This window comes from Zalophus californianus, chromosome 4, assembly GCF_009762305.2.
Source record: "Zalophus californianus isolate mZalCal1 chromosome 4, mZalCal1.pri.v2, whole genome shotgun sequence".
NCBI lineage: Eukaryota > Metazoa > Chordata > Mammalia > Carnivora > Otariidae > Zalophus > Zalophus californianus.
Genome location: NC_045598.1, coordinates 187,677,057 through 187,698,671, shown reverse-complemented (window position 1 = coordinate 187,698,671; position 21,615 = coordinate 187,677,057). Strand labels below are relative to the sequence as shown.

Sequence of the window (21,615 nt, the reverse complement as noted above, 5' to 3'; positions counted from 1 at the left end):
GACGGCGGAGTCGCCATGGGCTTCAGCCGTACCCTCAGGACTTCCTCAGCCTTGTCTTTCATTCTGGGTCCTGCACCTGCTGTCAGAAACTCCTGTAATGCTTGACGGAGTCTCTGTGAGGAAGGGAAACTTGAAGCATAAATCACGCGGAGCATTTTCTTATTTGGCTGTGCGGCTCTACAGCTCTGGGGGGGGGAGGCGCCCATTCTTCGCCGTCAGCAGAGCTGCTCCGACAGGCCACTGCCGTCTGCCACAGCGGGACACGTCGCCGAACCATCGCCGTGCTCAAACGGGCTTCGTCTGGTCTCACGTGGGTGCTCTCCCCGTCCTCGTCTGCCTTGCGGGGCTGGTAATCCTTAATGGCTGTCTGAGAAGACGTGATGGTCAGAGCCTCAGCCTTACTCCACCGGGCCGTGGTGTGGAGGTCGGGCCCTGTGCAGTCCAGGCCGCCCCAAGGCGATGGCCGCACACAGACGAGCCGGGCACAGGGCCGGGGGCCCTTGGTACACACCGGCCAGAGGCTCGAGCCTGAGCTCTGGGTTGCTGACCCTGTGTTCCCTGTCACCGCGAAACTCCTCCTCCTCCTGGGGTTCTGCCAGTAAGACGTTGTGTTTGAAGACTGCTGTTATTGTGTTTGCCTCACGGGGAACCTCCCCGATCTCCCGTTTCCTCCTCTGAAGTGGGGTGTTCTCACCTGGCTCCTGACATGCTTGTGAGGGTTGGAGGTGAAGGGCTCCCAGTGCACAGATGACAGTACCTGGCGATATTCTGCCCTCACGTACCTTATGTTCCTCTCAGAAAGCCAAGCCCTGCCTGTGACCTCACGCTCGTCAAGGTCGAGGTGGGTTGGAGTCGTGTGCGTGCCCCCGCCCGTCCCCTGCTGGAGCAACCTGCCAGGTGGGAGTGTGGAGCTAGGGCCTTGGACTTGCTTCCTGTGCAGGGCAGCAGGGCTGGAAGGGAGCAGGCTCTGGTGCCCGAGGGCCGATTCCAGCAGGGGCTTAGCCTGCCGTGCCTCAGTTTCTGCATCTGAAAGGGGGGGCACTGCAGGGTCGTGAAGCGTCCGTGACCTCATGCGCACGTCTCCATGTGGTGAGCACTCACCATGTCCCTGTTGTGATTTCCCCATGGTGATAACCCTGTGTGGCCTCCTTCCCTCCGCCTTCCTCTTCTGAGCCTCTCCTGGGGAAGTCTGGGCCTCCAAGGGCCTGGCAGTCACTGTGATTACTTGAAAATGAAGTGTCTTTTACAAATTTCCTCTTCTGTGGAATGCTTCTTCTTGTATTTGACAGGTCTAGAAAGATTGAAATTGTCTTTGAATATTAATCTTGTCACTATTACCTTTTCGTCCTTTCAATGTCTTAGCTGGAGAGGAGCTTATAAATACCACTAGTCTGTTTCCTTAAAGGCCTCCATAGTGCTCACTATCCTGAAGGCAGAACGGAAGCTCGATTCAAAGCTTCGGTCAGTCATTAAGTCCCTTGTTTTCCAGCGTGATCCTGAGCCAGCCGTCTACCTGACCTGCAGTGGTTGAGGGTTGCTAGAGAGAATTGTTTAGGGTGCATTTAGCTGCCCTGCTCTTGTTCACGTTGTGTGTCAACGACAGGCCGGCTCTGCTGGCCCAGCACCTATCACGTGCCATCCGTGGTGCTCAAAGGTTTCGCTCTGGCACCTGTATACAACAGCGAGGTTTAGAGAAGCAGCAGAGTCCAGTCGCAGCATCCGTCGGTGATGTCTGCGGCCTTCTGCGTGCTGCTCCCGGGCCCAGACACCCTTCCCTGTGAGGGGACTGTCACCCGCATTTGGCAGTGGGTCAAATGAGATTGCAGTGTGTGAGGCGAAGAGCTGTGGGCTGGAAGTGAGGTTGGAAAGGCTCCTCGGGTCAGCCTGTTCTCGACCCCCATCAGTGAACCCCGCGCAGCCTCGCTGGGGGCACCCTTCCACCCACGCCCGCGAGTCAGGCCACGGCTTTGTGTCCTGAGACACACGCAGAAGCATGGTCTCTGAAGAGGCACAGGATCATCATCCTGAGAGCCGAGGAACCCTGCACGTGAGGAGAGAGAAGCTGGCATGGCCCGCGGCGAGGGGCTGCCTGGGCACAGAGAGGGCTGAGCTGCGTGTTTGTCCTTTTTGGCAAGTCTGAGGCCAGTGCTGTGTTTGAGAATGGCTGTGTCGTAAAGTGATTTAAAGGTGCCTTTCTTAACTAAAATTTACCAGACTTTGTTTTATCGTGGTGGCTCTAAGTTTTAAGTACATTCATTTGTTGTTCATGTACTCTGTACCACGCAATGCACAGCCTCGGGGACGTTCGTGTCTAAAATGCGGCAGACACGGTCCCTACCTGTATGAGCTTTGTTCGGGAAAGCAGCAAAAAAAGCATCTAAAAGCTAACTGTTAGAGGATGGCTTATTCATTGTTTAATTTTTAGGAGAATTGCTTTATATTTTGAGCAAGCAGAACCAAGGATAATTGTTGATTTCACTAAATCCTTGCTGGTCACAAATGCACCACAAAATACAGTTGTCCTCAGAGTGTATGACCCGGTCCAGCACAGGCCCTCCCCACCCCCCCCATGTCCTCCTCCTCAGGGGTGTTCAGCGCTTGGTGTTTACATTAGGGATGGTAGGAGCACAGAAGACCACACACTCCTCCTCCCAGCAAGCCTCCGTTTCTGAGAGCCCTGCAGCATTCCAACACAAGTGCGGGAGGAAAGCAGGCAAGCCCCCCGAACAGGCTGCATACAGGATTTGGGGGTTCCCAGGGGGAATTGGGTCCTTGCTTGCTAATGAGAAATATAGCACCTGTGCCGGGAGGAGGGGAGGGGCCTTGCAGGTGCAGAGTTGTGACAGTGGCAAAGCCCGGCGTGTGGCCGGGGAAGAGTGACAGCCACATGCCAGCCGGCATGCCCTGGGGGGAGGCAGACTCCCTGGCTGTTTCCACGTGACACACAAGGAAACCGGCTGCTGGGCGGGCAGTCACTTGCCAGGCCAGGGTTTGAGCCCAGGTGTCGCTGGCTCTGGAAGCCACATGTTGGTCAGGTGGTTGAGAGCCCCCGTCGTGGAGGACCGTGGTTCTGGGCTGAGACATTCCCACCACATCTTTCGGTACCTCTTGGCAGAAGGACAATGGAAGCAGTCAGCTGCATGTCTTCCAAGTACGCGACTTGGTCAGTTTAGACACTGGGCGTCCTTCAGCGCCACGGGTGCCACCATTCTGAGCTGTGTCCTCCCTGTTGGTACGTCACGTGGGTCTCCTTCACCGCCGACCAGTATTCCATTACAAGGATGTGCCACTCTTTATTTATTCGCTTACCTATTGGGCTTTTGGGTAGTTTCTACTCTTGGACGATTACAGACAAAGCTACTGTGACCATTCACATGCGAGTCTTTGAGAGACTCCTGTTTTCATCTCTTTTGGAAATACCAGGAGCCGGCTTATGGGTTTGTGTGACAGGTCTGTGTTTGACCGTCTGGGAACCCGCCCAGCTTTTTCTGGGGGCTGCCCCTGGGAGCCTCTTATGTCCCTGTCCACCCGCACATCTGGCCAGTGCTGGGTGCGGCTGGGCGTGTGTCTGGTCTGGACGTGCATTTGCCAGGGACCGCGGATGCCGGGCGGCTTCTCCATGACCTCCTGCACACGCGTTGCCCTTCATACACCTTATGTTGCAAAGCATCTGTTTCCATCTCTTGCCCATTTTTGGTTGGGTTGTCCATTGATGCTCTCAGCATGGAGTCTGGGCACAAGTCTCCTGTTTGATGCACATGGTGTGAGGAGTCTCTAAAGTTTCAAATTTTGGTGAGGTCCAGTTTATCAGTACTTACTTTTGTGCTTGGTCTTCAAGTTTGCTTAATTTCCTCTGTCATTTCTGTTCTATTGAACTCATTCTGTGAGATTACTCAAAAATTCTATTGTATTTTTTTAAGGTCTAGAATTTCCTTTTGCCTCTTTTCAAAAATATTTTCTATTTTCTTACTATAAAGTCTCATTTTTTTTCATTCCTTCCAAGTGTGTTTTCCTTTATCCTGGGGAGCATGGTTATATTAGCTGCCGGAAAGCCTTTGATAGTCCCAGCATTTAGATGAGCTTGGGGTTGACATCATTGGTTCTTGAGAATTGGTTGCATTTTCCTGGGTTTTTTTTTTTTTTTTCTTTTTTTGCCTGGCAGTTATTTTAAATTGTATTGGGACATTGTGAATGTCATTTCTGTAGACTCTGTTACTCTTTATAAGGCTCTGGAGGACACTGATGGCTTGTTTTGGCAGGCAGCCTCTCTCGTTAGGCTCTGATTGTGAATTACATCTCCCCTTCTTTGGGTGGAGGTCAAGATCTTCGCTCTCCCAGCTCCGTTCCCCAAGTCTCTGCTGTGCTGGTTTGGGTCTGTCCACGTGTGACCTGGAAATCTTTAATAAGCAACTTTGGACTTTATAGCATTTGTCACTTTCTAGGGTGCACACACTTCCCCATGGCCGGTTTCAGCCTCCCGACGCGACACCACTGAGTGGAGCGTAGGGAGGAGATGCCAGCAGCTGGCTCCTGTGATCTGTATGAGCAGGCACACCCTGGGTCTGGGCCCCCCTGGCCCCTCAGGGTCAGACTGCGGTCCTTGCAAACGTGGTTCCAATCTCACATCTGTTCTCCACCACGTTAGTGTGCTGATCGGGGTCCGTCCTGTGTATATACAACTCAGGTGAATCTGAAACATGTATGTATGTGTGTAGGGGGTCAAATCCCAGTCCTGTTCCCTGAGCCTTTGCTGTGTTGGCTCAGGGGATCCCCTTCTCTGGTTCGCTCCCCTCTTGGATTCCCTCCACACATACTTGTCCTGACACTTCTGGACACCCCCTCTCCTGGTTTTACATCAGAGTTGCAGCCCTGGGGAAAGGGAGAGGGACCATGGGAGGCCACCCCTGTGTGGGGGTCTAGTCTCGTGCGACTCTTCCCTAAGCCCACCTCCTTGCATTCTTCCCCCAGAGCTCAGGAGGCTGCTTTTGTATCTGTCCGGACTTTGCTTTGTCGTCAGTGGGGGCAGAGAGGGCTGTGTCAGGTTCACCCCACCTGCTCGGGCTTGGAGGGCTCGGTGTGGCTTTAGTCCCTCTGTTCTGCCCTCTGTGGCCACACAGGACAAGGCTGCCCCCCTCATGCTCATGAAGATCGTTCAGGTTATCAAAGGCAGTTCTCAGTGATTCATTCAGCAAACACCTGTTGAACACTTCAGTTCCAGGTTTGTAGAAGATGAGGAAGACAGTTTCCTCACTCTGTCCAGTTCGTGGTCTAGTGGATGGAGAGGGGTGAAACAGGTGTGTCAGGAAACTGCCTGGTAACACAGCGGGCACAAACCACTAGTGGTCACTGTAGCAAGGACGTGGTTCTCATGGAGTGCGAGTTGGGGACAGGGCAGAGCAGGCTTTACAAAGTGGGTCCCTGAGGAATGAGCCAAGATGCAGCCCCGTGACTGTGCAGAAGGTCCCCTGGGACTGGTGTGTGTGTGTGTGTGTGTGTGTGTGTGTGTGTGTGTGTGTGTGTGTGTGTGTGTGTGTGTGTGAGAGAGAGAGAGAGAAAGAGAGAGAGAGAGAGAGAGAGAGAAAGAGACAGAGAGACATGACAGTTGAGGACTGAAGGTGCCTGGGCCCAGGCGGTGGGGGGCCTTTGGGTGCCTTCCTGTGGAGCTTTTGAGTGTCCCCCAGGTTCCCTCTGCCTCCTGGGCCTGGATTACGTGCTAGGGTGGATGTGGTAGATGGTAGGAAATGATGCCAGCTACTATCGTCACCTGAGTGTGTACTCAGTGCCCAGGGCACGGCTTGCAGCTTTTTAAATACCCAGCACTGCACTCTGGGGTTGGCATCATTATCATTATTTTTATGCGAGAAAATGCTTCAAAAGGCCAAATGATTTACCCAGGATGACACAGACGTTGAGGCGGAGCTGGGACACAAACCCAGATTTCCACGTCTCTGCAGCCCTGAGCTCCATTTGTCACCCTGCACAGAGCTCAGGGCCCAGGCTGGGAGGACAGGCTGCACCCTGGCCGTGCCCCTGTCCCCAGGTTTGGCGCACACCTTCCAGGGTGTGCGGGGAAATCTGTTTCCTGTTCCTGGGTGTTCTCATCTAATTTAGGAAATAAGAGCTTTAACTTAGAATCAATAAAATATGCAGTTACATGTGGTAGCACTTTGTTGTTGTTAACTAATGGCAGCTGATTCAGTATGAGTGAGGCACTTTGTTAACAAAATGGGGGGGGATTTCATAGCCTTCGTACCAGCCAGCTCTGTACTGAGTGGTTCTCTCTGGGGGCATAATGCTCCGGCCATAAAAAGACTTTGGGGCTGCCTCTTTGTTGAGCCAGCATTTTCTTCCGCACCCACGTGTCAGGCACTGTGCCTTGCACTAGGAAGGTGAGGACAGATAGGTCTCTGCTTGTCACACGGGGAGAAATGCACATTTAGTGCTGATCTTTTCAACAGACGCTTTTCAGAGAAACTACTAGAAGCACAGAGGGTGAGAAAGGAGGCGGTTCGGAGGTGACTCAGACCCGTGAGGGTGGGCTGGTAAGCAAAGTGCCGCGTGAGCATGGCGTGGCATGGCAGCGTGGGGACAGTGGCCGCGTAGCGCGCTGGCAGCGGGAGGCAGCGGGACGCCGGTGCGGCTCTGCGGTGCTTGCACAGGCTGCGGAGAAGACAGGCTGAGCCGTTCCGAGGGCATCAGGCCACAGAGGGAGGCTGGTGCAGACCGTTCCCAGCCTCACGATGATTCGACTTAGGTTTTTCCACCTTGCAGTAGTGCCGAAGGGATGCAGGGCATTTGGGATGTGGACCTTCTCCTGGGCCAGTGATGTGCAGGGTGGTGGCAGCGGTCGCAGCTCCCAGTCCGCCAGCGATCACAAGGTCACGAGGGCCAGTGCGGACACACCGTAAACCATTCTGGGCCCACACAGCCATCCTGTCACTTTGTGAACAGGAGTCCACGTATTCCATGGGACAGTCAACCCTTTATTATAACAGGCTTTCTGCTGGATGGTTTGCCCACCGGAGGCTCACGTGAGTGCCGTGAGCACGTGGAGGCGGGCGCAGCTCAGCCATGTGGTCGGTAGGCTGGGTGTGTTACATGCATTTTGACTTTAAGATAGTTTCAACCTAGGATGGGTTTACTGGGATGGGACCCCCTCTGTGTGTTGTTGCTGTCTTAGTGATGGCTCTCCAAGGGACTTTATCAGCACAGCTGCTCCTGGAAATAGGACGAATTAAGTCCCCCACTTCTTGTTCTCCCTCCCACCTGGGTTCAGGGCCAGGGTCTTTCCCAGGATCACCCCAGCCTCCTCCCAAGTGCCTGCCTCCTTCTGGCCTCTCCCACCCCCCACTTCCGTGAATGCAGCCCTGTGGCTCTGGGGGTGCCGCCCCCCGCCTAGGCCCCTCTGGGGCTGTGTGCTGCGTCTAGGGCCACATTATATTCGGATGTCATTCTGGGATGTCCCTGCAGCTGTCTGGCCCACTCGCAGCTCCCCGGGCACACACTCCTAGTCCAGGCTGCACTCGGCCGCCTGAGTCCACCGGCATCCTGCTGACGTCTGCCCTCAGACCCAGCGGGGCCCAGACGAGGGCCACGTATGTGTTAGGGGTTCCTATTTTTAAAAGTTTCATTCCTCCCTGGCACTTTTGCCTCTTTGAAAGAATTTTGGCCTTCAGGAAATGTGTTCTAATTTTTATTTGCTAAAGGAAATTCCTTTAATTCTGTATCCGTGTTCTGTAAAGATATTCTGTATTTCTGCTGTTTGTTGATAGCCATGCAAATGCGACTTTGCACACTGATGATAATCAGGCAGTTTGTGATTTGTCTGTCTCTTTGAGAATTCCATACCTTGGGAACTTCATTTCTCTGATGGCAGTTCTCATCTGGGCCACTGCACTAGCCTTCATACTGGCCTTGTCACCGGTGACTCCGTCCGGCTCCTTCCAGAAGCACAGATGACTGCTGCCTCCCTTCTGCTAAACCTCCTTGGCCCCCTTTGTCTAAAGAAAGCTCTGGAAGCTCCAGGAAACCCCTTAGCAGGGCACAGAGGTCCTTTGGGGTCTGCATCCACTTGTCTTATGCTTATCTCGGCAAGCGGGAGCCCTTTAGATCCGGGACAGTTTGTATACATTGTGATCTGTCTCCTGGGTGCGAAGTACAGGGCGCTGGAAGAGGGGGGCACCCCCACGTGGAAGGAGGCAGGGGCAGGTCTGCATAACCTGGCATCTGCCCAAACCCGGGGGGCAAGGGGGGGCGGAGCGATGAGGCCGTGCAGGAGGTGATGCGGCGTGCGAAGGGGCAGGAGGAGAGCAGGCTTGGGCAGAGCGTGTGTCTGGTTTGGGACAGATTGAGTCTGAGGCACCAGTGGGAAGATGCAGTGACGATGACAATAGCCATGAAATAACGAGAACTCCTTATGAAGCGTCTGCTGTCCCAGTTAAATCCACAGATCGCCTCTCTTTAGACAGGCAGTGTGCTCACTTTACAGGTGACAAACTTGAGGCTCAGTGTTCAGGACGCCCCTGGGGCACAGTGCAAGTATTGTTAAGTAGAAAGAGCACTGTCTTCTGGCAAGAGAACGGAGTCCGTGGAGGTGACCCATGTGCTTCTGGGCTCGGCCCTGGGGACTGGTTGGCGTCTGCCAGGCCACCTGTGATCCCTTCTGGATCACTGTGATGTGAGGAGACCTGGCTGCCCTGGACGCAGGCGGTACCCCGGCTCCCTGCCCACTAAGACTCACATGCCAATCCCCTCAGGCGCTACTCTGGCCGGAGGCCCATCTCTCTCTTCTGTGGGATTCAGACTCTGCTGTGACAACACTTATCACCTGGGGGCTAGTGAGATGTTGGACATCCTGGCAGGGAAGCTGGCCCGTGGGGAAGTCCTTGGTAAGGGGACCACTGCACAGGTGCAGACGCAGTGGGATGCCCCGGACCCCAGCGAGAATCCCCATTGCTGAGTTCGGAGAAGCAGGGGCATAGCCCTGCAAGGTAGGGGAATTTGCATCCTAACATAGAAAGACCTCTGCCAAAAGAGCTGAAAACAACATGGTGATTTTTAAAGGCTCAGCTCCATTTCACAGGGACGTTTTTAGACAAGGGAATCTTTATTTCCAGGGAAGATAATGGAAACACTGTTGTCCTCCAGCATGTTCAGTATATTTCCCTTCACCTTTGAGATGGGTGGTATAGCAGGATCCTCACCCTGCGTTCTGATCGGTTTCCCCATCCGATCCGTCTGTAGCTGCTATACGGAAGTTATTTTAGGGTCATTTAACGCTGTTGGTTCTTTCGCTTCTGACTAGCTTGATGAGGGAAACCGCTACGGTCTGTCTTAAATCCAGATGTCAAAACTACTTCCATGTATTTCTCTTGCATTCTTTCTTTGGTGACATACTAGGGAAAAAAACTGCCAAAGATGTTCCTTTTTCTTCTCACCGTGTCTCTGTTTTTCTGGGCCTGGGGTTGTGCTGAACAGAGTGTCCCAGCTCTGCCCCTACTCCCCGAGCCCTGCTCCTGTTTGCTCATCCTCCCCCAGCCCTGTGGTGTGTGATCCTTTGTGATGCACCCCAGAAGGGTTGCCTTCTGGCTTTGGAATCTTGGACCCAGGCCCTGTCACCTGGACCGGAGGGAGGAGCTCGTGCTTCGCTGTGGATGCTTCTGGGTGCGGGTGGTGGGCTCTGGGTGCCCCTGCTGGCCCTTGCTGCTCCTGGCCACCATGCACACCTGGGCCCTGCGGAAGGACGCTTGGGGCCAGTCCTTGCCTGGGCCTCAGTTTCTTCACTGGCTCTGGAAAGATAGTAAAACCCATTCCTAGGATTAATTACATGGGAGATCATTGCCAAGGCTCAGGAAGGGTTCTTTTCCTCCTCCAGTGGCTGCATTTCTGTGCTGTTTTGATTTCCTCTCTTCTGAAAACCGGCCTTCACAGTCCTCTCGGCGTGGGTCCCCCACCCGGCGGGGCGCAGAGGAGACGTGCACAATCCCTCGTGAGGCCGTGAGAGCCTCATTGTCTGGCCGCCGCCGACCTCTCTGGCTCTGTCCCTTTCCAGTTCCCTGTGTCCAGTTCGTTGTGTTGACATCGCAGGGTCCCTCGCTCACTCTCCTCCTCGGTCACGTCTGGCTCTCTGCAAGGGATGCTCCCTCCTCACCTGCACCCCTCTGGTGCTCGGCTCCTCCCTGCCTTGCCGGCCCCAGCTCAGCCAGCGCTTCTTTCTGGCCATCCCTGACATGGCTGGGGCAGGGTTAGCTGTCCCTTTCCTATACTCCTGCAGCATCCTGCGCTTTTGTGTGGCTTAGCGCTTTCCATCCCCACCACAACCTTACCAGTTTGCCCGTGTCTCCAGAGGGAGAGGCCCTGCTCCTGATCCGCCTTCTGTCCCCGTGGCCTGAGCTTGGGGCCCCCTGCATGGCAGCTACCCTCTGCACACCTTTGAGCTCACCCCAGGGTGGGTCGTCCCGGGTTCCTGCCCCTTAGTGTGGCCCCGGGCGGCATCCCTGTTGGAGCCACAGTGTGACTCATGTCCTGCCCGGCCCTCACACGTTAGCTGGCAGAGCCTCAGGGGGCACTCGTGTCCCATGGGAGCAGGCCCTGTGCTGCAGCTGCAGTGTGAGACCCGCACCTGGCCATGGGTCAGGAGCTGCCCCCGGCTGGGGAGTCCGCTGCGGCACCCACCCCTGTAGAGACAGGGTGCCCGGGGATGCAGCCACGTCCTCTGCCTGAGTGACGGAGGGGACGCAGGCTCTGTGACCGTCACATGGTTGCTCCTGACCCCCCTCTTTGAGTCCAGCAGACCCCAGGTGAGTGGAGAAGCCGCTGGGAAGAGACTTTGTGCTCGTGCTCCTTCTTCATCTGAGAGCGCGCCGCAGCCTGAGCGGAGGCGGCCGGTCCGAACCCGAGCTCCTGCACCGCGCGGCTGCGCGGCGGCCTCCTGCAGCCTTCCCTGGGCTCAGCATGACCTTCGGGAAAAGCAGATCCCCCCCCAGGCTCTCGGCCACAGGAGGTGGAATCGCCAACATGGCTTAGTTTCAGTTACAGTTAGAAAAGCCAGAGGGAGCCAGCACTGATTATGCACCAGCTGTGTGCCATGGCCTAGGCCCTCTCCTCCGTGCTGTCATGTGCTGCTCACAGCCACCCAGTGGGACAGGCTTCCTTCCTGGTCAGGCCAGGGAAGCTCAGGGACTGGCCCAAAGGCGCAGCTGAGCGGAGGCAGACCCAGGCAGAAACCAGCTGTTTCAGACTTTAGAAGACTAGCAGGAAACCAGCAAGAAAGCTGATAGATATTTTAATCTTAGAACAAATTTCTCCGGAGTAGCCGGTGAAGAGTGTTGGAGGAAGACCCAAAGCCTGTCCTTAGAGACGAGCTGATCGGGGGAAAGGATTTCTGATGCTTCAGAGAGGACAGGCCTGCACCGGCCCGGTGCATGCTCCTGCCCGCGGAGCTCCCCGGGGGCCTTACTGAAAGCAGTGGGGAGCACAGGCGTGAGAATCCGGAGGTAGCCTTTGAGTGGGGCTTCCGTCTAGCATGAGGTTTCCGGTTTCTGTCTGGGCCGGGGCTGGAAATCACGGAGGAGACCCAGTGGGAGGGCACAGCCGAGGGTACGGCGGGAGGCTCAGGCTTTCACGGTGGTCTCGGTGAAATGAGGTTTGCGAACTCAGGACACTGAGTGAACAGAATAAATAGCTAGTGCTTCTCGGGCATTTTATGCTTCACAAAAAGCCTTCATAAATGCTATCCCATTTGATCTTTATTATGATAACTCCCTTAATAGCTATAATCTTTGATAACAGCTTTATTGAGATACAATTCACATAGTGTACAATTTGCCCATTGAAAGGTGCACACCTCAATGATATTTTTTAGCATATTCACAGAGTTGTGCGTCTTAGAACATTTTCCTTGCCCTCAAAAGTAATAGTTATACATTTTTAGCACCAATTATATGCCAGGGGGTTCAAATGAATTCTCCACAATCTTAACACTGCAAGGGAGGTTATCCATTTTGCAGATGCAGAAACCGAGGCCTGGAGACACTCGGGTAACTTGCCTCTGGCCACAGAGGTCACAGGTGACAAAGGATGGGTTAGGACCCAGGTCTGTGTCGCTGCAGAGCCCATGCTCCTTTGTCCACACTGTTCTCCATCCCACGTGGGGCCTCACGGTGAGGTGACCCGCCCTGGATCCCACGCCTCGTCAGGAGTGACGTCAGGGCGTGAACTCCCGTCTGCTGACTTTAACTTCTGCCCCTTCATGTGGTGCTGCCGAGGCCACGGGGAGGAAGACCCGGGCCTGGCTTCTTCTTGCCTTTCCCCGAAGTGTGGCCACACGGATCCAGCAGGGCCAGTTGGCCCTGTTAGGCGGGGAAAGCTGCCCCGTGGGAGGCCAGGTAGAGGGAAATCAAATTAAAAGTGATGCTGGCGCTCACTCTGCTTCCTGCAGTCCAGAGAGGGAGGGTGGCCGGCAGCCTGAGGACATGAAGAGGGAATCTCATTTTCCCGAGCCCTGTTTTCTGCTGAGAAAGGTCCTAAAGCAAATGTTGATGTACAGAAATGCAGAGTAAGGCCTTGTGCTTCCACAGGAGCGCTGGCCTCGGTGGAAGGGGCTGCTCTGTATATGCCACACAGTGGGCCTGGCTTCTCTGCAGCTTCAGCTTACACAGAAGAAATATGTGCAACGTTTATAAAGGAAGTATCTGCACGCATGGGGGGTATTTCTGAGGCTGCATGTGCAAGCGCCCATCCCCTGACCAGTAGTCACAGAGCCAGCCCAGCCGTGGAGACACAGCAGCTGGACCCGCCCTGTCCCGGAGCCCCGGGCGTGATGCAGGTGCCTCAGAGGCTGGGAAAGCGGGGTGGGCAGGCAGGGAGACCTTGCAGGGAGGCCGTGTCTGGCTGGGTCTTCCAGGGTGGGGGAAGTGAGCCCTCTGAGGTGGGGCCAGGCAGGCAAGGGCAGTGTTGCAAGGCGACGGGTGCCCTGAGCACAGGTCCTCTGTGGAGGGCAGAAGCATGGGCTTCGAGTCCACCTTCTGTCCTCACAGCTGGTAACTGTGGTGGGCTATTTGCCTCTCGTGAGCTCCGTTCGCCCGTCTGTAAAATGGGTGTGTTGAGTAGAGAAAGAGATAGTGTGTCTCCAGGTGCTTTTGTGAGTGCCACGTGGCGGTGTCTTCACTGGCCCCACTCTCCTGCCAGCTGGAACCAGCTGGACTTTGATGAAGGAACCAAGGTGTTCAGACCAGTCACTCTTCTGAGAATCTGTCCTGCCAGTGGGAGGCCACTGGTCACCTGACAGCCACTCGAATCCCCACCTGCCTTCCTGAGCTCATGGAATCCAAACCCGAAAGGTAGGTGTGTTCCAGACACCTCCTGTTTACGATGAGGAACTTGAGATTCAGACAAACCAAACACCTCAGAGACGTGGCCTTCCTTTACCTCTGAAGGAGCCTGGGCATCTATCCGCAGCTTGCCCCAGCCTGTGCATGGAGCAGACTGGGTGGGGGGCGGGCACTGGGCCTCAGGCCACTGCCCACCCCAGCCCCAGGCTTGGTTATAAGCTGAGTGGACCCCCAGTCCAGCCCTTGAGCCCTGTAGCCGCACAGACCATGGCGGCGGCTGGTGGGTCAGGCACCTGTGGACACTGTTCATTTCTGGGCGCCCGTCAGGTGTGCCCCTGGAGTTTAGGAGAGCGGGGATGCCTCTCTGGCCCCCTCCGGTCACGCCTGCTTCAGACTCCAGGCTCTCCAGGCCAGGTCTTGGTGAGGCATTCCCCACCTCCTGTTTGCCATCTCTGTGGCCTCGGGCAAGTTACTTAGCTTTGCTACATACAGATTGAATCCCTCTTGGGGCTGCCGTGAACCCAGAGCTGATAGCACTCAGACGGCCGGTGCTTGGTGCGGTCCCTGGTGATGCTCTGATTGCATTGTGCTGGGCTTTGATTTTTAGAATCCAGTGTATCTTTTCTCTTCACTTAAAATTAATAAGGAAAGGGGGTGCCTGGGCGGCTCAGTCAGTTAAGCATCTGACTCTCGATTTCGGCTCAGGTGGTGATCTCAGGGTCGTGGGATCGAGCCCTGCGTTGGGCCCTGTGCTCAGTGGGGCATCTGCTGGAGATTGTCTCCCTCTCCCTTCCTCTCCCTCTGCCCCTCCCTGCTCTTTTAAAATAAATACATAAATCTTTAAAAAATATTACTACAGAAGGGTTTTTCTTTATTGTAATTGATCCATGAGGCTTAAGGGGGAAATTTTCTTCTTTGGGTGTGATCCAGATGTCAGTGTTCCTGCCATTTTCTGGGCTGTTTAGAGCCCTTCCTCAGTCAGGATGGATGTCTCCTCAAGGCTGACTGCTTCCTTTCACTTGGGTTGTACTTCATTAGAAAACCGATAGGCTGGTCTAGTCAAGCAGATGCCCATGTGACGCAGCACATAAATTTAGAATTCCAGTGTTATAGCTATCAATTATCTCCCAATGAAAGTTCAATTTAATTATATGTGGATAACCCTCCTAAATTCGACTCCCTGATTTGTATTTAAATGTCATCATTATGACTTCCCTGGTGAGGTTATCAGCTGTTCAAAGACTGAATCATACGATATTTTTAAAAAACCACTGCTTTTATATAGACTCTTCAGAATCACAGCACCTTTTTCTAGTGCCAACTCTTGACTATTACTGTCACATTTGGCCATAAAATTAAACGTGAAAATTGGCATTCAGCAGTGGTATTAATTTTATTTAACTCCGACTCATCAGGATGATTGGAATGGAATCTCGGTGGCGAGCGTCTGGTGGGGAGGCTGGACAGCGCACCCAGGATGCTGCATGGAGACTCATGGGTACATTTGAATCGAGAGTCTCTGTGGTTCCGCGAGCGGCCTGAGGTGATTTCTGTAGCTGTGAGCGCCTTGGGCTCTTCATCTGGGACTTGGGATTAACCACCATGACAACAGCTGCTATTTATACAGGGCTGCTGGTGTCCTGGCCACTGGGCCGACCATTTTGTGTCTACTGTCTTATTTAATCCACACGAAACCTTCACAGGAGGGGGTTTAGCCCGTCTGAGGTGAAGGACCTGAGCTGCAGTGTTCTGTGCACCGTGAGGGACCTGGGAGGTGATGCCACCGTTCCAGGAGAGGCTGTGCCGTGAGGGTGTGGGCGGTCGGGCCAGTCTTGGGCAGGGCTGACGTTTGGATGCTGTTACTAGGATCTGACGGAGTCCTGTCCCGGCACATGCGTGTGGGGCCTGGGCCTCTCCCCCATCTGGGATTCAAGCCTGGTCCCTGCAACTAATCCAGACGCCCCCTGGCAAAGTGCTAACCACACTTACACACATGCCCAGACTTCTTCATAGAGTGAACAGTGAGCCAGTGGGCATTCTCCCTACTTTAGAAAATGAGGTTGGGTTAGAGAAGGTAAGGGGTATGGGCAAGAGACACAGAGGACTCAGAAGGCCCTCAAGGGGAGCCGGCGGCCTAGTCCTGGAGATTGTGACAAGAGCCAGGTTCTTCTACCCTCTGCCCATCTACTGGAGACCAGGTGCCTCCTGGCGTCCCTTGCAAATGTCCTCCTGCTTCTGAGACTGCCCTGGACAGGGAGCCCAGAGACCAGATTCTTGCCCCAGGTCAGCCGCTGACCATAGATCACGCACTTTTGTGCCCGGCATCGTGTCTTTACTTGATTACAGATAGAGATCATGCCATTCTTGACAATGTGGATGGGCCTGGAGGGGGGCTTGTGCTAAATGAAGTAAGCCAGACAGAGAGGGACAAACACCGTAGGATTTCACGTACATGTGGAACCCAGACACACACAGAAATGAACGAACAAGGAAGCAGAAACACCCATAGATATGGAGCCCAACTAGTGGTTGTCAGAGGAGGCAGGTGGGGGATGGCGGAGGTGGGGGATGGGGATTAAGAGGTGCAGACCTCCTGTTCTAACATAAGTAAGTCACGGGGATGAGCGGTAGGGCCTGAGAAATGCTGTTGGTGATACTGTAACACATTTATTGTGGCGAGAGTTCAGGGTGTGTGTGACGGTGTGTATCACTGTGCTGTATACCTGAAACTAATACTACGTGCCAATCATACTTCAGATAAAAATGAAAAACATTAAAAACCAGTAGAAACAAACAACAAGAACAGCAGAGCCATCCTGAACACGAGGTGTCGTGTGAAGGATGACTTCCGTGCTGGCGCTAGCCCCCGGCGAAGGCCATGCCGCGTGAGGGCACGTGCGCTCACCGTGGGTCCTGGGCCCCCCTGCTCTCCTCTCCTTTTCTTTATCTTTTCTGAAGATTGTGTTTTCCAGTTTTGCTCTGATTTGCCCGAGGTTCAGCCATGGTTTTGAATTATTTTTTAGACACTTTTTTAGGGGATTGCCCAAGTACTCTCTGACTTGCGTGGCCTCACCCCAGATAAAAGGAGTCCATGGGTATGAGCTTAAACCCGAGTGAGGAGAGCTATGCCGGGGAAGTTGTCCTCGACAGGCGCCTCCCGTGCCTCCTTACGGCTTGGTGCTTCCTTGTTGTTAGGCAGAAGGCTTGCTCACTGAGCGTATAGACGTGAAGTCGTTCAGGGCATTAAGCAGACCCCTGCCCGTGGGCTCGTGGTGGCCCGTGTGCCTGCATGAGAAGGTGTAAGTCCTCAGCTATCCCTCTCGGGACTGCTGACTGCATTTCCAGGCCATGCGCCGGTGGGGTCCAGAGCAGGGTGTCTCTCTCTCTCTCTCTCTCTCTCTCTCTCTGCCTGCTGCCGCATTGGTGCCCTGTGCACATCCTCCCAGTTGCTCCCATCCCCAAGAGCACTGCTGTCCCCAGTCTGCGTGGCTTCCTGACGAAAGCAACAGCCTCAAGCCATGATGGCTGAAGCCAATTACATAGCTGGACTCAGAGCTAGGGCGGCTCCTGGGGCACCAAAGCAGAGGGCCCCTCCAACGCTTCACATAACGCAGCAGGTTTCGGCAGGTGGAGAGCTCACGCATCAGGACTCAGCTCTGGGAAAACAGGTTACGAGTCACACATTGCTCTCCCCGTCCTGGAAGGGAGGACGGAGGAGGGGTGGTGATGCTTAGGGGCTGTGCTCCCTGTGGTTTGGGGAAATAATCCTTGGCTTCTGGACTTGGCATTCTGGCTCCGGGATTTTGAGCTGGGTGACCCTAGTGAGTTACTCAGCTTCTTGGTACCTGAACGTTATCATCTGTGGGAAAGGAGGGATGCTGCCCTCAGGATGCTCGCCAGCATTGTGTGTTGCAGGCACTGGGGGTAGAGGCTCTTGTAAATTCGGGGAGCAGTGGTTTGTGGATGTGGCAGCAGGCTTTGCTGTCCCTGGCTCTGCGTCCCATGCCAGTTCTGCACACAGCATGAGCAAAAGCTGACTTCCCGTTAGGTGCTCTGCCTGAGCAAGAGAGTGCCCAACAAAGCTAAAAACAAAACAGTAGCGCTGAGTCTGTCCCCCAGATGCGGGGCGGCCAGCTCTGTGGCATGCGGCAGTGGCTGATGCCCACAGAGCTTCCGCGCATCTGTAAGAAAGCAAATCACACTCCTCTTTAGGAGTGTTGTCATTGATCAGATGAATGTATGTGCACAGTACTTAGCATGGGGCTTGGCACAGAGCAGGTGTCCAGGACATTTCATTTCCTTCCGCCTTCTGTGTTGTGGGCACACCTGACTTACAATTTCATCAAGGGTGGAGGGGGATGATGCAGTCTGATGCTTACTTCGTCAGAAATTGTTCAAAAAAGCTCTTTAGGAAAGCACACAAATCTCACCCCAGTGGCCACAGCGTCCAGTGTGTGTTCTGACCCTGAGGATGTGGAGTGCTGGCTGGACTCTCTCCCTCTGTGTTCAACAGCAAGAGCCTGGGATCCAGAATGTTTCCAGACCCATTTCAAAGGTGAAAGTTATTAGTTGCTTTTGGGTTACCCGGTGATGAACTGAAATTGGCCTTTTTAGTGAAACCTAGGAAATATTCTGACCTTTTGCTTGAAGAGAACACTCGTTTGCTTCAGTCCACTTTCAAGGTTGGGGACTGGGTAGAGCCCTTGCTGACTGGGAAATTAGAGGCGCTCTTGATGCACACATAGACACCTCACAGGGGAAGAAAAGTATGGATGAAAAATGGCTAATAAGCTTCTGAAAAAATGTTCAGTCTCGGGAGTGATTCAGACCTGCCAATTAAAACATCAGTGAGGTAGCATTTCGCCTCTTCCTAGTGAAGCCTGAGAATCCCTCATGGCCAGTATGGGAGGGGTGCAGCATGTGGGGCACCACCCTTGCCGCCCGGGCACGCGCCTAGGTGAGAGCCTGTCTGAGAAGGAGCTCAGTGCTCCACCCTACTGGCCTTGACCTTTTCCGCCCCTGGATTCAGTCTCTGCTTTGAGATATGGGCTCCACACACAGCATAAATGCGGACAGGAAATTGAAGCACAAAGATGTTTAGGACTTTTTCAATAGTAATATTTTAAATAATTGGGAAATCTCTGAAAGTCTGAAAGTAGGGTGATTGTTAGGTAAGCACTGGTATGGCCTCATGAAGGGACATCCTGCAGACTGATTTTTGGTGCTGTGGAAGTGTTCATAGTGCATTGAAAGTAAAACAAGGGGTAAGGGGCGCTTGGGGGGGGGCTCAGTCAGTTAAGCAACTGACACTTGATTTTGGCTCAGGTTGTGATCTCCGTCCTGGGATCCAGCTCCTAATCAGGCTCCCTGCTCAGTGGAGAGTCTGTTTATCTCTCTCTCCCTCTGCCCCTCCCCTTGTGCTTGCTCTCTGTCTCTCTGTCTCTCAAATAAATCTTAAAAAAAAAAAAAAAACAAGCTGTAACGTAGGGTATGTACATGAATAAAATGAGATGTATAATAACTTACACACATACAGATAGAATCATTTGAACTACACTGAAATACAAATACTTAGGAAAAGGATTCTAGAATTAAGATATTACAGTTAGAGTATAGGCTTGAGTCCTTTTTACTTTTTTATGCTTTTTGCTATTTTCCCACCTTTTTCAGTAAGCCTGTCTACTTTTACAGTCAGAAAGGAGTCCACGTAGCTTTCAGACGGAGTTCTTGTTACGAAATACCCCATATTCTCTGCTGACACCGGGTCTCTCGTTCTCTGGGGCAGCTGAGCTCCGGACACTGCCTGGCCAAAGGCCATATACTTATGGGCAGCTCAGTAGTTTGCTCCAAGCTGCCAGGTTCTCAGGATCTCCGCTTGGGCTACAGTTTAACACGCAGACACCCTTAGTTAAAGAGCGGGCCCTCCTGAGTGGTTCAGGGAATGGCCCCAAAGGCCACTTAGAACGTGCTGGGCTTGGCTGAATGTTCTGGCCACAGCACCGTCTGTGATAAGGCTGCACGCCTGCTCTGATCCTCTGACTGACTGACTCTCTGTCATCTTTCAATTGGAGCCAGAGCTTCGGGGGCCTCATGTGAAGAAACCCCCTTCCTCCCCCTCTCCTTTCATCCCATGCACGTACCGCACCTTTATTAAGTACCTCGTGCATGCTCGCTTCTGTGCTAAGACGCAGGGTTTCGAGCATCAGTGAGACACAGCCTCTGCCCATGGGAAGGTCACGGTCAGGAGTGGGGGCAGGCTGCAGGCAGCCCATCAGAGCGCCTGGGCCCGGGTGCGGTAGGGCCTGGGGGTGCGGCCGAACAAGGATGAGGTACAGAGGTTGGGCAGCTGTGAGGCGGGAGAGGCGAGCATTGGCCCAGGGTGTTGGGAAGGTGCTTCATCCACTCGTTCATTTGTTCAGGGGCTGCGTTGCCGTGGCGTGCAGGCATTACCCAGGCCTGGGCAACCGTGGCATGGCCACGCAGATCTCTGCCCCCAGGGAGCTCAACTCCAGTAGACCCAATAGGCAGTGAAGCCCACAAGTAAGTGTTTTACAGCTCGTGACAGACGCCACGGCAGAGATTAATGGTGTCATGATGGTGGGGCGAGGGGAGGTGCATGGAAGACCTTCCTCAAGCTCCAGCCTTGAGAATGGGGGTTCAGGAGAGGAGGCTCCCACCCTGGGAGCAGTGAGCACTAAGGCTAAGGCAGGAAGAGCCTGGGGTGTTCTAGAACCTGCCGGAAGGTAGGGCTAGACACACCAGCAGGTGGAGGGCTTTGGAGAGGACCTGACAGTTGGCAGAAACCTGAAGGGGAGGGTGTCACAAGACACGGTTCTGGATGTGGAGGCCAGAAGGCGACGGGAGGGGCGCAGCTGTGGGGCGTGGCTTGTGTGACGAGATGACAGGGGGCGCTGCTGAGGAACCTTTGGGGTTGCCAGGGTGAAATGATTCTCGTCCTGTCTGATTTCCCACACCGCATCCCGTCTGCCTCGTCCTGGTCCAGAAATGACATTTGCTCTGGGGGGTGTGTGAGTCTTCTCTGAGGTTGGGGTCCCTGACTGTGTCTCCGGTTCTAGGCTGTGTGTTGAACCAGCTCCAAAGCCAGTGCTGCCCTGGGAGTCCATTACTTCCTTTCCTTGGAATGAACCCGTTATGAGTTACTCTGATGATTCACTATACGGTCTCATGCGGGCATGTGCTGGTTCTCTAGCAGCCAGCAAAAGACACTGCCCTGCTGATTCATTCTCTGCTGTTTCCCCTTCTCCTAGAATGGCCATTCAAGTGGACAAGTTCAACTTCGAGAGTTTCCCAGAATCCCCTGGGGAGAAGGGACAGTTTGCAAACCCAAAGCAACTGGAAGAAGAGCGGCAGGAAGCCCCCGGCCTGGATATCGACAGCAAGCTGGACGTCCACTGGAGAATCATATCCTTTTCACAGTGGCCGCCTTGGCGCTCGGTGCACCCTGCTTGGGGCTTCTGCCCGCTGAGAATTACCCCGGGGGGCCTTCACCACTGGGTGCTAGGCACACAGAGCTCAGAAAGGGCATGCCAAGGAGATATGGACCATGGGTGTCCTTCCTCAGCCCCTTCCTGGTCCCAGGGCCCCACCCACAAGGTGTGGATTCAGGGTGAGGAAAGGCCGCCTCCCTGAAATGTCTTGGGTCACGTGTTTCTTGCCAGTGTTGATGTTTGTGTTAATGACACGTTCTCACGCCAGCCTGTCACTGCTGGGCTTGGGGAGCGTCACAGAGTGACAGCTCAACACTGCACACAGTTGTCTGGGAAAGTGGAGTCGCGTTGCGCAGCTCCCCGAGGCACCAGAGTGTTTCGGGAAGGGTGGTGCTGCACAAGAGCGCCTGGCACTGGACAGGCCCCATCCTGGACTTGACATCACACCAGAATCCCAGGTGCACTCAGGTGTGTGCTCGGCGGGCTTACAGAGCACCTGCTTTGGGTGGGGTATTCTGCGAGGCACCCGAGAGGCCGAGGGGGAAGGAGGAGGCCTCCACGCGGCTTCCTGGCCTCGTTGGGCGTGGCTGTGCCTGCCAAGGGTTCAGTGCACCTCAGGGGCCGGGCAGAGCGTCATGTTGAGTCTGCGCGGTTCAGGGGAGGAAGCTGCGGGCGCAGGGCAGTCAGGGAAGGCTTACATTAGGGGGGCTTCTGTAGGGTGAGGGATGCCCTAGAGGTCCCAGGGTGTAAGAGGATAGCTCACATGGAACGTCTCCCAGGAAGAGGCAACTCTGATGTAGATGTCTTGGTCGCCTTGTTCACACGTGGGTCCTGTG

At 54.4% G+C, this 21,615-nt stretch overlaps 1 protein-coding gene across 7 annotated transcripts in view; it reads left to right on the top strand.

The window, feature by feature from the left end:
• Positions 1-21,615, top strand: part of TRAPPC9 (trafficking protein particle complex 9) — a 538,722-nt gene that overhangs the window by 389,460 nt on the left and 127,647 nt on the right. For all 7 annotated transcript variants that reach the window (XM_027598884.2, XM_027598890.2, XM_027598898.2 and 4 more), the window contains one exon: positions 20,600-20,753. In XM_027598884.2, the coding sequence (XP_027454685.2) occupies positions 20,600-20,753 (154 nt within the window). The remainder of the gene's footprint in view (positions 1-20,599; positions 20,754-21,615) is intronic.